At 43.2% G+C, this 14,900-nt stretch overlaps 1 protein-coding gene across 9 annotated transcripts in view; it reads right to left on the bottom strand.

Annotated features, from left to right (window-relative positions):
• scrib (scribble planar cell polarity protein) overlaps positions 1 to 14,900 on the bottom strand; it is a 68,353-nt gene that overhangs the window by 5,622 nt on the left and 47,831 nt on the right. For 4 of the 9 annotated variants that reach the window (XM_030123842.1, XM_030123848.1, XM_030123843.1 and 1 more), the window contains 17 exons: positions 14,675 to 14,791; positions 14,278 to 14,466; positions 13,916 to 14,035; positions 13,255 to 13,311; positions 12,672 to 12,728; positions 11,996 to 12,076; positions 7,790 to 7,861; positions 6,947 to 7,000; positions 6,156 to 6,278; positions 4,965 to 5,012; positions 3,730 to 3,897; positions 3,184 to 3,343; positions 2,877 to 3,096; positions 2,706 to 2,795; positions 2,433 to 2,615; positions 649 to 788; positions 415 to 452 (listed from right to left, as the gene is read on the bottom strand). In XM_030123842.1, the coding sequence (XP_029979702.1) occupies positions 415 to 452; positions 649 to 788; positions 2,433 to 2,615; positions 2,706 to 2,795; positions 2,877 to 3,096; positions 3,184 to 3,343; positions 3,730 to 3,897; positions 4,965 to 5,012; positions 6,156 to 6,278; positions 6,947 to 7,000; positions 7,790 to 7,861; positions 11,996 to 12,076; positions 12,672 to 12,728; positions 13,255 to 13,311; positions 13,916 to 14,035; positions 14,278 to 14,466; positions 14,675 to 14,791 (1,917 nt within the window). The remainder of the gene's footprint in view (positions 1 to 414; positions 453 to 648; positions 789 to 2,432; positions 2,616 to 2,705; positions 2,796 to 2,876; positions 3,097 to 3,183; positions 3,344 to 3,729; positions 3,898 to 4,964; positions 5,013 to 6,155; positions 6,279 to 6,946; positions 7,001 to 7,789; positions 7,862 to 11,995; positions 12,077 to 12,671; positions 12,729 to 13,254; positions 13,312 to 13,915; positions 14,036 to 14,277; positions 14,467 to 14,674; positions 14,792 to 14,900) is intronic. The other 5 variants (XM_030123850.1, XM_030123851.1, XM_030123849.1 and 2 more) reach the window with 4 other exon arrangements.

The raw sequence follows: 14,900 nt of genomic DNA, 5'->3' as shown, positions 1-14,900 counted from the left end.
ATAGGAGGAAAGGGTAGGACAAGAAAAGAAAAGAAGAGGAGGAGAGCATAATAAGAGGGAAAGGGAGGAGGGAGAGGAAGGAGGCAGAAGGGCTGATGGGTGATTCAAACAGCCAGCTGTGGCTTATGAGGAGCGCAGTGTGTATTTTCTCAGCGCCGATTAGCTAGAGTGACAATGAGCAAGATGATGGATTAATGTCAGTGTGTTTTCAAGCCAAACTATGTTACCTTTCCAGAATGTAAAAAGACTACCTGCCTTTCACAAATGAAGTTTTTAAATTAGCCTGCGAGGCTGATGTTGAAGCTTTGTTCAAATATTTGAAGTCCATTGAAATGGAGAACAATGGAGTCTGCTGAAAAGAGTCATTTGTAAAACTAGAAAAAGTAACAAAAGCAAAACACTTAGAGGACTTACCAGCCTGCCTGGTGATGTCAATCCTCGAGGACTGAGCTCTGTTAGAAAAACACGAAATGGACAAATGTTGGTACATAATGTTTCACTCCAAGTCTAAAATATAATAACATGACTTCAAGGCTTAAAAATATTAAATACAATTTTGACAGGTCTTAAAAATTAACTTGATGTAATGCTTTCCTAAAAAATCATATATTGAAGTAGCACATAATTCCGTGTAAAGCATCTTCCTACCTTCCATCGGAGTGGGAGAGGGTGTGGGGGCAGGTGAAGGTGACTCCGTCAGCTGGTCTAGCGTGCCACGCTTCTTCCCATCCCGAGATTTGGCGATGACCATCTGAGCTTTCAGTGCATCCTGCTCCAGAGACTTCATTCTAAAAAGAGAAGGAATCGAACACTCTCAGATACATGACGATAGACGACTGATAAATGAAATGCTAAAGATATTAAAGGACAACGACTGAAAGAGGCACACGCCACTATGAGTGGGTGTTGTGCCAGTCACTACTAATGCTGGGGGATCCTTGTCCTGGTTTGCTGCAACAAACCACCAGTTCAGTTTCAGTGCACAATATGAAAATAGAGGCATTCCAGGAAAAGGACTACCTACTGCTAGTAGGTTTACCCTTGACTCACAAACAGCTTGCAAACTTACTGCGGGCTGTGTGTTAGTACAAGTAATCAATGATGTATGAAAATAGAGAGTACAGCAAGGCACAAATGAAAAGAACAGTGCTGCAGAAGGGGAGGATACAAAACACAGGATAGAGGGGAGGAACTAGAAGAAGCTACAAATTATAACAGCAAAGACGTGCAGAAGCAAGACAGCACTAGAAAGGCAGTGGAAGCACTGTCACAGTGTTGCTGAGAGTGCTTGCTTGGTCCTTTCAGAACTCTGCCTCTAGCAAAATCCCCAAATGCCAAAGCACCCGAGCACACCCCCACGATGCAATGCATCTGGCCCTTGTGGCTAGGGCCAAGAGGCAGACCTGAGCTGGGAGGCTGCGGAGGAGGAGGAGGTGGTAGGGGGCTGTGGGGCCGGGGCCGCACCCTGAGATGCCCTCACTCGGGCCTGGTAGAGCCTCTTAGCCAGGTCCTGCTCATACTGCCTAACATCCTCCTCCAGACCATAGGGCCTGTGGCCCCACGAGGCCACGGAGAGGGAGGAGGGAAGAGGACGGAAAAGGACGAGGGAATGGGATGAGGAGAAGTCCACCACGACGAAGGAAAAGGAGAGGGAAGACAGAGGAAGAGAGAAAAAAACCAAAGAACGGAAAGTAAAACACAAACACAATTAGGAAAGCCAAGAGGAATACATTATTTGGACACGAAAACAAGATTAAGAGTGGAGACAGACTAAGGACACAGACACACAGGATGGTCTTTTTACTACACAGTCCACTTCGATTTGAGATGACCCTGAACCATGTTATTGACACACTGTTTTATGGGGAAAATCCAGGTCCAAACTATGAGTCGTTGACCTTACAGTATCGACCTATGTCTAATAAACATTTAGTTCATAAAGGAAGAGTAACAACCACGCTTGGTGTAAAATCAACATTATAACCACAAATGTATGGTATGTCTGGATTACAGATCCAACAAATGCATCCGTTTATTGTTTGTGAAGCATAGCACTGTGGACTCATTTCTCCTTTTGTCTGTTTACTTATCTGTTGCAACATGATTAAACTTTTTTAAGTTAATATTGCGTATAAAGCCATCTGTGACTCAGAGAAAACAAACCTCCATGCACTGCCTTGTTCCAAAAACCTGATTTGTACAAAAGTACTGCTGAGGAAAACTAAATGTAATGTGTACACTCCACATATATTTACCCTTGTTTTTTTTGAGTGGAGGGGGACTTAAATTTGTGGCACAGACTAAAAAAAAAATGCAGATTTGATTCCATAAAGACATTTTCAGGACTACTGTGTTAAATGGTCTCTTCAATGAAACTGTAATAGGTGCGTTATCTTCTTGTTGTGTATGTTGGGTGCTGGTGTTGTATTTACCGTGCTGCTCTCCACATGGCTCTCTTCTCAGCCTCTAGAGCCCGTTTCTCAGCAGGGGACAGGTCTTTGTCAAGGGCCACGGCCAGCTCAGGGCTTTGCATTCGCAGTCTCTCCTGGTGCCTGCGCTCTGCTTTGGCTGTGCGGATGGGAGCTGTGGATTCCCCGGGGTACACTGGGATCAGGCTGAGAAGATACAAGGACAGAAGTGATGAATGCTGTGACATAAACAACGTACACATTCAAGATTGTTGCACTGCACACTCATATCATTACCCAGTCATGGAGTTGGGCCTCTGCTCCAGCCTGAAGCTATCCTCTAATGAATTCCTCTGAGAGTCTCCTTTCCCATCAACTGAGGAAGGCCTGCACACACAAAAGCTGTCAGGATACTGGGGGAAAAAAAAAAAGTTGCATATGAAGCAGCAGTATGATGTAACTTTGTACCCTGAGCTGCCACAGTAGCTTGGTGGTGTGACATTATAGCTCGGTGGTGTGGAGCAGTGCTGAGACGGGGAAGACACCGGCTCCACCTTGTACTCCACTCCGTCCAGCAGCACCTTGCCCGTGGCCTTCATCTGTGCCACCTGCTTAGCCAGGTCCTCTTCCTCATCCTCATCATCTTCATCCAGCAGGTACTCCCGCGCTCGCTGCTCAAACTTCCTCTCTGGACACCACAGATACAGTGTTCATTTAAAGGGCAGGTGAACAAAGTCAGACATGTTTATTAGTAAAATTAACACTAGAAACACACCTTCTTCCTCCCTCATCTTCTTCAGATCATCCTCTCCAACAAGAGAGACTCGAGGCTTGGGCTTTTCTGGTGTCTGCTGCTTCACGTCAATCTCAAAATATTTCTGTCTGTCCCTGAAGGAGCGCTGCTCTGGGCTGTCCTTACCAGCAGGAGAAGGACTCTGTGTGGTTAAAAACACAAAATCAGAACAACAGAATATGACACAAAAAATATTAAAGTGCTAAGATCTTGGAACCTGTGATACTGCAAGAAAGGGATACCAAAATGGTGTTTTTATGATTATAAGTAGATTTCTGCAGAGCTATTTGCAGAACACAATTTAAGAGAAGTCAGACAAAAAGACTGACCAAGAAGGAAAAATCAGCCATCAAATCAGACCCCAGCACCGCAAAGCTGATTCATAGTTGATTCTTATGAAGACCAATTTCAGACATAAGCAGGAAGGCTATCTCCCAGACTCTGAAACACCACCACCAGTCAAGCCAAGCACACCGTGGCCCTGATGACGGACAGGGCTGCTATAGCTGTGGACAAGGCGGTGGGTACCTGCAGGTCCAGGGATGGCCTGGAGACACGAGGCACCGCTGCCAGGCTCATATACTCCCGACGGTCAGAGGAGAGGGAGGGCCGGGGCGACACCTTGCCCGTCAGGCCCATGCCAGCTCCCTCCTGACCTTCTACGTTTTCATCAAACACCTCGTTGTTCAGCTCAGGCTGAAAAAGCCACGAAGACTGTCATCACAGTGTCAGACTAACATGACCAGAGCCAGTGAGTCTCAGTAACAGGTCTAGACATAAGGCTTTGTTCACACCTGGCCTTAACATGCATCTTGGGTGATCCGATCAAAGGCTGACGGCTCCAAGTACATTAGTTCACACTAGTAGTAGAATACACCTCCAGTGACTACTTGTTAATGGACCTCCCTCTCTGCTCTATGTGCAAAGAAGCTCATTTAAAGGCTGGAACATAGTTAAGCAGACACTGTGGATGCAGCACAAACTGTAAGACTGGATTTGTAATGTTTAAGTATAAAGTGAATGATGAATATTTGAGCAAAATGTTGATTAAATTCTAGTTCCTCGGTCGGAGAAGAAAAAGGCAGAGGGTCATTCTGATCTGCACTTTACCCAAGATGGACTGGATATATTGAATCTCTATGGACTTTTTGGAAATTCTGTAATACAAGTGAATAAGTTGGTGTGAGAATGGGAATGTACTTTTGGATGTGTTTAGAGCATGGTAGCAGTTTGAAAACTGTACTGATCTGTACGGATCATCAAAGTAATAAATACCCAATCAGTAAATAAACTAATCACTGAGCATCAAACTCCAAATGGTTAATAATGAATGAATCAGGAACTGAACATAAAATTAACTGTAAGGTGGGATTTTTATTTATTTTTTCAGCTATTATTTTTCCACAAAGTCAGGAATCCTGCTTGAGAACCCTGTTAAGAGCTATCAGCCACAGGCAGAGTCGAGTTCTGCTGATACCAACGTAAAATGTGTTAATGACAGATTAACTGGTATTATCTCTGGTGCACATTGCCATAAGAATGTGGGCATCAGCAGCTAGGACCACTTCTAAATGAGGTGGCATTGCATTGTAGATGCATTCTCACATGGCCTCTTGGCATGGGATCACCAAATGTTAATGCCAGGTCTGAAAAGGGCCCTCGAGCTTTTCGACTTTTACTTCAAAAAAGTGATGTTACAGTTGCTAAATACTCAATATAACTTACAATCAGACTGTGCTTTGCAGTCTTTGGGAAACACTCACCTCTGGAGAAGGTTGGGGGTGAAAATTGTTCCTTGCACCATACAAGTCCTGTTGTGCAAAGCAGGAAGAAACACAGAGTTAGGAACTAGAAGCAATTCGGACTTGGAACACCAACTGAGGTACAGGGCAGGCAGACTGAGAAGCACAAAACATGAATCAGGGATTGATTATTTGTACACGAGCCACACATGATGGATGAATGGGTCACGAATCAACACTGGTATGACAGCTGATGACACTGAAGAACAAAACCAACGATGAACGCATTCCACACGTCACAGCACGTCACAGGCCTCCCAACACGGTGCAGGCTCTGTTTAGGATAGCCTGCTCCAGTCAGGAAAGGGCGGGGGCGAGACCAACCAATCAGCACAGCATGCTTTTTGTTGTTGTGACCCGGGCAGTCCGGGCAGCACGGCCTACCTGCGGAGGCTCCAGCACTGCCAGTGAGCGAGGCACGGCGGCAAATGCCTTGTATGCCTGCTTGACATTCATGGGGAACTCGTCAGGCGAGGTGGGGGAGGGGGCGCGAGGCTGCAGGGGGAAGGGGGAGTAATGAGGGTGGGGTGGGTCCAACATGGTACGGGGGCCAAGGGAAAGAGAGGAAGTAGGGAGGACAGAGAGACATGGAGGAGAGGGCAGACTATGAAAAAAACCAGCAAAGTTGAAGAAGACTGTGGAGGAGAACAGGTGAACACCATGACGGCTGGTTTCATGTGAAAGGTGGGGGGGGGGGGGGGGGGGGTGATGTCAGAGACAGACAGACAGTAGGGCTTGGAAAGTTCAAAGCCATGATAGACTTTTCTGTATGAGCAATTGCGAAGGTGTGAGATGAAGTCTTACGGTGACTTCATTTACCAATTCAACTGTGCTGCTTGCTAAAAGAATCCATTTCAGAACAGCTACAATTAGAAGAGATTGTTGAGTCAGGTTGAAAGCTCTTTTACACCCCCAGGTGCGCCTGGGGCATCACACACAGCTGCAGTCTCACCTGCACACACTCCGCTCCACTGCACATTATACACACAGCTCTACCTTTCTTTGATTCTAGTTGCATTTGGCAAATTCTTGTGCTCTATTTATCTGCTGTTAGGCACAACTTGAATGTTCTGGACTTGTTTGGTGGCAGTTAGCGGCACAGAGCTCACTGTGGATAGTAAAACAGCCCTACGTTGTGGTGAGGGGTCTTACAGAGGTCTGGGAGTTGAAGGGGGAGGGGCCATGCTGGAAGGGGTTAGGACTGTGGCCATCTGGAGTGGCAGGGGAGGTACTTGGCCGCACACGGCCAAGTGGCTGGATGGCACCCGGTCGTGTCTGCAGAAAAAGACAAAGTAGATTTTGTATAAATAAGCAGCTAGAAATGTACTTTTAGATAACTGAAAAGGAATGGACCCAGAGATGGAAATTCAGCATCATAATTAATAATCAAAATATTTGTCTATGGAAACTTAAAAAACATCATCAACCTGAAGCCCACAATGAAAATCTAGAAAAGCTAACTCTTGATATGTAAATAATCTTTATCATGTTTCCAAATAAATTTAAAGTAGTGCAAAGTGTTGTGATGGTAGAAAACTATTCTGATCCTTTAGGCAAAAGTAACATTGTTAAAATGCTAAAGTACTGCCTGCAAAATGTACTTTTACATTTGAAAAATTTAACTAGTCAGTGCAGTGAAATGGTCCTTGTCACCATTTTACTATTGTAATTTGGATTTTTGATTAATTTTACTGCTGTATTAATGTGCATCTTTCATTTCACTGCTGCGGATGTTTAATGTTAGTCATTTGAACTATTTAATACAATGTTGGGTAGTTTAATATACAACAACTCATTCTTTTCTATCATTTAAGCGTTTTACTAACAATTCAAGAGGATTTTAAAAGTTTTCATATTTGTTTTTCTATACAATACCTGACTAAATACAGTCACACTGACAAAGTGCTGGTAACAGCTTGTTTTTAAGTTCCATAGACACTCACTGATGATGAAATGTTGTCCCTGCCGGTGGGAGAGGGGGTGTGGTGAATGTTTGCCTGCAAACATAAGATGAAAAAACAATGATAATGACTAATGAAAAAAAATGGATGGGATCTTCAACAACACTGCACAGTCTCTAGAACTATGGGAGCCTCTTTAGGATGATGCCAAGACAAGTCAAAACACCTGTCAGATGGTGCAACCAGTTTACTGTGGGCCAGTTTGATCATTCCTTATGGATCTCATTACTCATCTTGTCATGATGGCAATTCCTCTCAGAGAGTACACATAGTAACTGAACTAAGCTGATTATGAATAATGAAATGACTAAAAGGACATTTGCGATTCTTTAGTTATTGTTCTGTGAGAGAATATTAAGCCAAAGCTGGTCAGTAGACATTCAGAACAGTCAGTCAAAAATGTATTTCTATAAAATGCATATCCAGTCTGCAAGAGGCAAAGCAGCAGCAATGAGCTGGCATTGGAGACACAGTCACATGCATTCAGACTGGTAAGACTGGGGCAAACAAGGTAACTGAACTAGTCAATATCTCCACATTTTAGAACAGATACAGGCCTCAGAACAGCACATATATGCTCCATATAAAATCCAGGCCAGAGCAGAGAGGGCCATAAGACCCACTTACGAAGCGGGTCTCCCTGCCCAAACACAGGGAGCTGTTGGAAGAGTGAGGGCTGGGCTAAGGGTGGGAGGAAAGGTCAGAAGCATCAACTCTAAAATACCCTGTCTATGAAAACACAAGTGACTCATGTAAAAAGAGAAAATAAAGTAAAAAGATGGCACATGAGCAGATGATGATGATGATGAAGGTAAGGAGGCTCACCGGTTGGATTGTTGGAGAGTAAGGGGCTTCCCTGATTGGGCTGTCAGTCCTGGTATAATCAGAGGAAGGTGCCTGGAAAAACACAGAACACACTCAACAGCTGCTCTCACTTTCTATAGGAAAACAGTGAAGCAACAAGAAAACAAGGAAAAAAAAACAAGGTTCACTGGTTAGTTCGGTACTGAATGCCACTCATTCTGAGGAACCATAAGATGTCAATGGTAAGCGTGCACGTTTCTGAGTATCCTGCAGGTCATGTTCCTTCCTGACTTATGACCTCCCTCTGCAGCTGTTGTTGTAGACATTTCAGTCGGCCCCAACTACATACCCAAATATCTTATGAGGTGCTGCTAGTTCAGAGCTCACAGCAAAAACATGCACCAGTTCAGCTGGGTGTTGGTTGGGATTAATAGACACAAAGCACTGTTTAAAAAAAGCAATAAAAAGTGTCTGAATGTACTTTTGTCGATCCATGGTCCCTATGGTCAAAACAAAGACCAAACTGCACATATGTTAAGTTCACTTAAAGTAAAGCATCTTTGAGGTCTATCCCAATCCCATTAAACGGACGCAAATGGAAAAAAAGTGTGCAGTAACACAACATGCTGCCCCAAACCTCACACAGACAGGCATCTTGCCTTGTTGAACAACCATGGCTGCAACTGGCCGTGCTTCCCGTAGCCCACAGGAGGCCCCGACAGGCCTTTGCCTTTACGATTCGCCACCAAGAAAGGGTTCTCTTTGAAGCAGATCGGCTGAGAGTCCACTAAACATTCTTCCTCTTCTTCTGGTGCAAATGTTGAGGAGTTCAGAGTGGTTGATGACCCTTCACTTTGACTAACAGATGTTCCATTAGGGGAGAACTGGGACCCATGAAGATAATCTTGGTCTGTGCTTAGACTGGAACTGGACTCATGATCCGTGTGGCAGAGCAGGTTTGAGGGGTGGCCTAAGCCAAAGCCAGGAGGCTCTAAAGGGGCCCCGTACTGGGCCTGCAGTGGGGCCTCCATGGGAGCGGTCAGACTTACAGAAGTAGAGAACTGAACAGGAATAAACGGAAGAGGGAGGACACATACAGAAAACGGATAAACACCACGAAAATAATTAAAAAGAGAATCAAGACCTGGAGATACATGAAGTCTACATAATTTAATATTTTCTGTTAAGTCTTATCCTGATTAAATTAACAAATAATACTTTGTTGAAAATAATGATTATATGTAAATTAGGACTAAAAACTAAATAATTAATTTCATGTTGTGGCTATTGATAATAGTGAAACAATACATAATAAACAGATAATGCAATACATTGATTTATTTTGGATTTAATTTTCTTATATTTGCCGTATTATGAGAACCACACAGGTCAAATATATCACCATATTTTATTTTTTATCCCTGCCAATAATCCCTTAACCACTACATAAAACCTCATATAAGAAATTCTCTAAATCTGACATGGTTTCGTTCATTTTGAGATCAAAAATCTAAACTTATTTCAATTACAAACCTAAGTAAAATGATCAGCAAAATTAATGTGAGAGGTAGAGAAATCCTCCAGGCTAATGCTTAACTGTGTTCTATAAAAAGACACTCAACACACAAACCTCTAGCTGCTAAAAAGAGCTGCTTGCGTCACTAAATCTTTTCTCAAGTGTTTCAGATAAGTTTCTGAGTGGCTAACGTTCGGGACCTGTTAACTTGCTATGTGTGCTCGGTCACATTACAGAGGTCCAGGCTCTGCCTTAAATAACCAGATTATCAGAGTGGGAGACAGTGAGACTCCAGGACACCTCCAGCTCCTACTGTACACTCACTCCTGCTGAACCACTTCACTGAAGGCCAACGACAAAATACATCAACTCAGGAAACTTACACATTCAAATCTAACATTAACAGTTTCTGTGCTTTAAAAAACACCAGAGATCTAAAGCCACTTCAAAACACCAGGTCAATCCAGATGACTAACTGTTCAGACCTTTTTGGAATTCAGAACCTGTGGCCTTGACATACCTGCTTGTAATCCGAATAGTTTGGCCAATAATACAAGCATTGTGGAACGCTAATGTGGCCTGTTCATGCTGACTGTAAGAGTGGGTGGTGTGATGAGGGTCAGTGGGATGGAATGTGAACGAGTGCCCTTTTGGCATCGACACAGACTGTGTGGGACAGCTGGGGTTTGGTGTGTGAGAAGACAGCGAGGCCGGTAACTGGTTTGCATGCCGACACTGAGTCGGCCATGCTGGGAATGAGCTGCAAGTCAGAGGCCCCTGAACTCATCAGTTTATAGTTCCAGGATTTGGTTCTGACAGGCTTCGTTTTGGTTTTAACATCTGTGTATAATAATAAACAGCATCATTTGTTCCCAGAAGAACATTTAGCCTAACAGGTTTGGGAGAAACACACTATGCATTTTTAATAAATTACCAGAAGATGTAAACTATGTTCCAATATGTTACTTTTCTGCCCTTATCTCCAGTGATTTCTACATGATACAAAACAATCTGACTGGCACTAAAGTCAATACATTACTAGCCATGTTTCACTGAGAACAGTATGAAAGGCCAGGTTTTACAGTGATTTTTCTGTGTTTTAAACCATATTTGATCTTCCATCATAATAAGCCAAAATTATCAACAAAAGCAAACAAACTTACAAACTAATGTGAGAAAATCATTCCTAAACTAAAATAAAATCTGAGCTTTAATAACTCAACTGTTTTCTGTGTTAAATTAAATACAGTTGACTTAAATTATCTGTGAAATGTCTTCAGTTTCCATCCTCGTCAGTTCATTTCATACATAAACCTTATAATCTGGGTGTTTTTTATGCTGACAAATGGCACCTAGTGTAACCTTTATGACCAACATCAAATCCATGACTTAAAAACAAACACTGAGGTGTGGCTTATCAATAAAGAAACATAATCATTTCTGGTATTCACTTAAATCGTAAGTGCATGACTAATGCCGGTCTTTAAGGGTCATTGTGACACAGTTTTTCACCACGTGTGCTGGAGCAGCAAATCCAGGTCTAATTCACAGAGTGTGAACAGCTGCTTATGATATGTAGGTTAAGTTCTTCTGGACAATAATAGACTAGACAGAACACAACCTCTGAGACGGCACTAAAAGTTTAGATGTGAACACAAAAGCCTGACATCCAAATTTGAATAAAGCAGTAATATATATGTTACAGTTACAAATCACAGATATATGATTATGAATGAGAACAGATATGATCTTGTTTTCTAAGAACTTTTTAAGATGATAATGACAAAATGGCTGAAAAACAAAGCAGGAAGACACAAATACAAGTGAGAAGACCAAAAAAAAGGCTAAAATCCACGGGCACTCCTCTAGAGTCTTAATACTCACTGTGGAATAGTGTCAGGTTTGTGCTGTAAGTCCACTTAAACACACTCCTCTCAGGACTCTGGGAGCTCAAACTGAAACACTTGTCTGCTCATCTTCGATGACACCCTCCCTCCCTCCCCGTCTAGCACCCCACCCACCCAAGAGCCTCTGTCCAATTCCAAACCAGATGCGGTTTTAAAATATGGCCGAGGATAGGCTGGCTGATGGCGGCCAGCTGTCCTCCACCCCCCATCTACAGAGTCTTCCACATGCTCCTGTGCTTTTGGTCAATCTTGTGAGTGGAGAAGCGGGACAGCGCCCACCTCTCAGCCACGCTGCTTTTCACTGTGACCAATCCTTGTAACAGCTCTGTTTATTTGAAGTCTTAGTCCTTTTCGACCCATCTTCTTAACTTCCATATGGACGAGGCTGGGCTCCTAATTCGATGTCTGACCTTTGATTTATCTTCACTCTTCATGTTACTTTGGTCACATCACATTCATTATATCACAGTGACTTGACACGTGGGATGGGTGTGGCCTTGGGGCCTTTTGCGAGCTTGATGTCACTAGTAAGTTACGTCTACTAGGAACTACGAACATGGAAGGAAGTTAACATTCCTGACCTTCAAGGGGCAGCTGGTGGGCTGTGGGTCACTCAGTTTTCCAGGGACACTGACACATATTGAGGTCTATTCTGAGCCGTGAAGGCCATTTCCAATATTACTACCACGGATCCACAAGCCCTTTACAACTCAGAGGAAACAAACCTCCAGCCTCATCCTGATTAAGGATCATTAACCTGTGGATCCGCTGTTGAAACACAACAGAGCATTAAGGCAGACTCACCCTGTTGACTTTCTGCAGACTGGTGGTAGGCAGAGCAGCCAGGGTTTTGTAGTCAAGCTTTAGAGGTCCAGGTCCAATGTTCTACACGAAAATAAATAGAACCAGAGTGAAGAGAGAACTGGGCTGAGGCTTCTAAAGCAGCAAGAATCTATTCATTGTGAATTAGTTTTACTGGAGAAGACCATGTAGCTGTATGTCAAGAACCAACACTTATAAGGAGGATGAAAGCACAGAACAATTCATCGATATACGACTGAAAAGGGCAAGTGTGAGATACTTTATAATCGAAAAATGTGTCTATTCTTCAGATGTAAGGGGACATGCAGAACTGAAATATCCAGTCCACAATATTTATACCAGCAGTTATTTATTTACATCTGGCAGATACAAGCAAATTACCCCCTGTCCACCTAATAAATATCAGTTAATATTCTCATTATTATCATTTCTTATTTTTTTCACATGTGTGATATTTCAATTAGCTTTAGAACAAAATATGTGCAGTAGTTTCTCCTGCCCATTTCTTTCCATATGAAACCCGAGGGTCATTCTCCATAAAAACTAACACAGTTTGGATAATATGGCAGAAGGGCTAAACTCCTGTGAAGCTCCTGCTGTGGTGTCTGTGGTCAGACTGCCCTTTGGCACCGACATGCAGATAGTCTGAGGACCTCACCTCGGTCTCCTCTTCTAGCAGGCGAGTTGCCTCCTCACGCTCCAAACGCATACGCTCCTTCACCAAGAAAGGGAAGTACAGAAGGGAAGACAACCAAACACACACAGCCACACAGTGATGCGATGAAAGGTGAAATGAGGAGGTGATTTAGAGCAGATGAGAAAGCGTTACAGGGAGGAAGATGGATATGAACAACAGTGGAGAAGTAGAATGGAAGTGGGATGATTGGATGATCGTGTATCACACCAAACACACCAAAAGTGGAGGAGAGAAAAAAAACAGGGAAACAAAGGATAGAATCCACACTCGTTAAAAAGTACGCTATGAACTACGGGAGTAGAAAAAAAAGCATGCAAGGTAGGACTTAGCAGGAATAGTTCTGTCAAACACAATACCCACACAGCTGCAGAGGAAAAGCTCCATTCACCCTCTAACAAACTAAAGTTCTGACTAAAACTCCACCCATGTTTGGCATCCGCCGAGCTATGATGCCAGATAAATACAGTACACCTCTCTGCTCATCTGACAGATACAGTTTTATCTCTAGTTTTCTCAAAACAGTGACAGTTTCAGTGTCACTTACCACTTTCTCCATCTCTTCTCGCTCCCACTGTGATGTCTCTCTCACCATCTCAGACTCCTGGAGAAGGGGTTGAATTAAAATGACTACTGTTCATTCTCTACGCTGCAGGAAAAGCACTTTCAGTATCTTAAAACAATGCTGCGTTCAAAAGTAATTATTTCCTACATGCTCTCGATTAACTCTGAAAACAGCAATGATCTAATTTGCCCCTGCATTCCTTTAGTATGGGCGGTCTACCGAAAGTTAATGTGGACTAAAACAACTGTGCTGGCGTTTTCGGGGTACTCTGGTGGAAAGATAGGCTGTGTGGTGTGAATGTTTAGAGTGAGAGTCGCTGGCAATGGAAACTCCACCTGCTAACAGAATTGCTGTCGTGGCACACAGTTGGTTTGACAGAATTGCTGAACAAAACGTTTGATTCATGTGTTGACGTGGCCACTGCTTCCTGGTGTGTGCATGACAAATAGATAAAACTCCCAACTGCATTATTCTAACAAACCATTACACTGCACTTATGTGTCTGATGCCTTGGATCAGCAGTGCATTCATTCAAAAGGTTTCATAGACACAGATTAGTGCTAAAAGTTTTCCATTTACACTTAGAGAAGCATAATGTGGCCTTAAGTGGTGGACAGATACTTAGTGTTGGTTTTTAATGTACCTTCTGTATGATGTCCATTTCCTCGGGGCTCAGGTCTCGGTCTATAGAAGAGATACTCTCCATACTGTTCTTTCGGACGATACCTGTGGCAAAGGGGTTGGCAATAATGCCAGGAGATGCCTACAACAAGACAAAAGTAGAGTTTTATTAAGAAATAATGTGTGTGTGTGGGGGGAGAAAATTACATTATGACAGTACATTGACTAGATCAGCTGTTCAGGAAAGAAAAATACTACATATAGTGAAGACAGATTTTAAATGTATTTTAATGATTTTTTTCCCTTGTAAGTTTGTTGGAAATTTTACAGTACTGTCCTTAAAAGCTTGAACTGATTCAAAATTAATAAATCATGGTATCTCACCTCCACAGCGGCCACTTTTTGAGGGTCAAAACCATCACACACCAGCATGACCAGGGAGTCTCCCACCGCACGAAGGACTCGGACCGCCTCTGTGTGAGTCATCCCCAGCAGGCTGTGGTTGTTCACCTCCAGGATACGCATCCCAACATCCAGTCGGCCGTCGCGTGCAGCTGCACCGCTCGAACTCACCTGTTTCAGACAGAGGATGAGAAAGGGTTTATACAAACACACCTAATGTAGTTATTACATAGTCAAACCAGCTGGCTGATAAAGATATTAAAAAGTCTATGTTCCGTTTCTTTTCTGTGGTTAAAAATGTTCATGTTAATAAGGATATGATCAGCCCACGGGTATAAATAAAGCAAAGTTCAACCAACTGAAATTTGTTGTACTTTACCTTGGAGATGAAGATGCCCTCATCTGTGGCATCAAACGGATTTCCTGCATGTCCCTTGGCCCCTCCCCGAATACTGATGCCTAGTTTCTCCCCTGGCTGTTTCTGAATGACAATTTCCTGTGATGCACATACAAACATGTCACATGTATAGTACAGCCTACATTTACAACCGTATCCCATGTGTAAGTGTTACTTCACCGACACCGGTCACTGTGTGTGGACGTCT

This window comes from Sphaeramia orbicularis, chromosome 20, assembly GCF_902148855.1.
Source record: "Sphaeramia orbicularis chromosome 20, fSphaOr1.1, whole genome shotgun sequence".
In the NCBI taxonomy this organism is placed as follows: domain Eukaryota; kingdom Metazoa; phylum Chordata; class Actinopteri; order Kurtiformes; family Apogonidae; genus Sphaeramia; species Sphaeramia orbicularis.
This window is presented reverse-complemented; position numbering and strand designations above follow the sequence as displayed.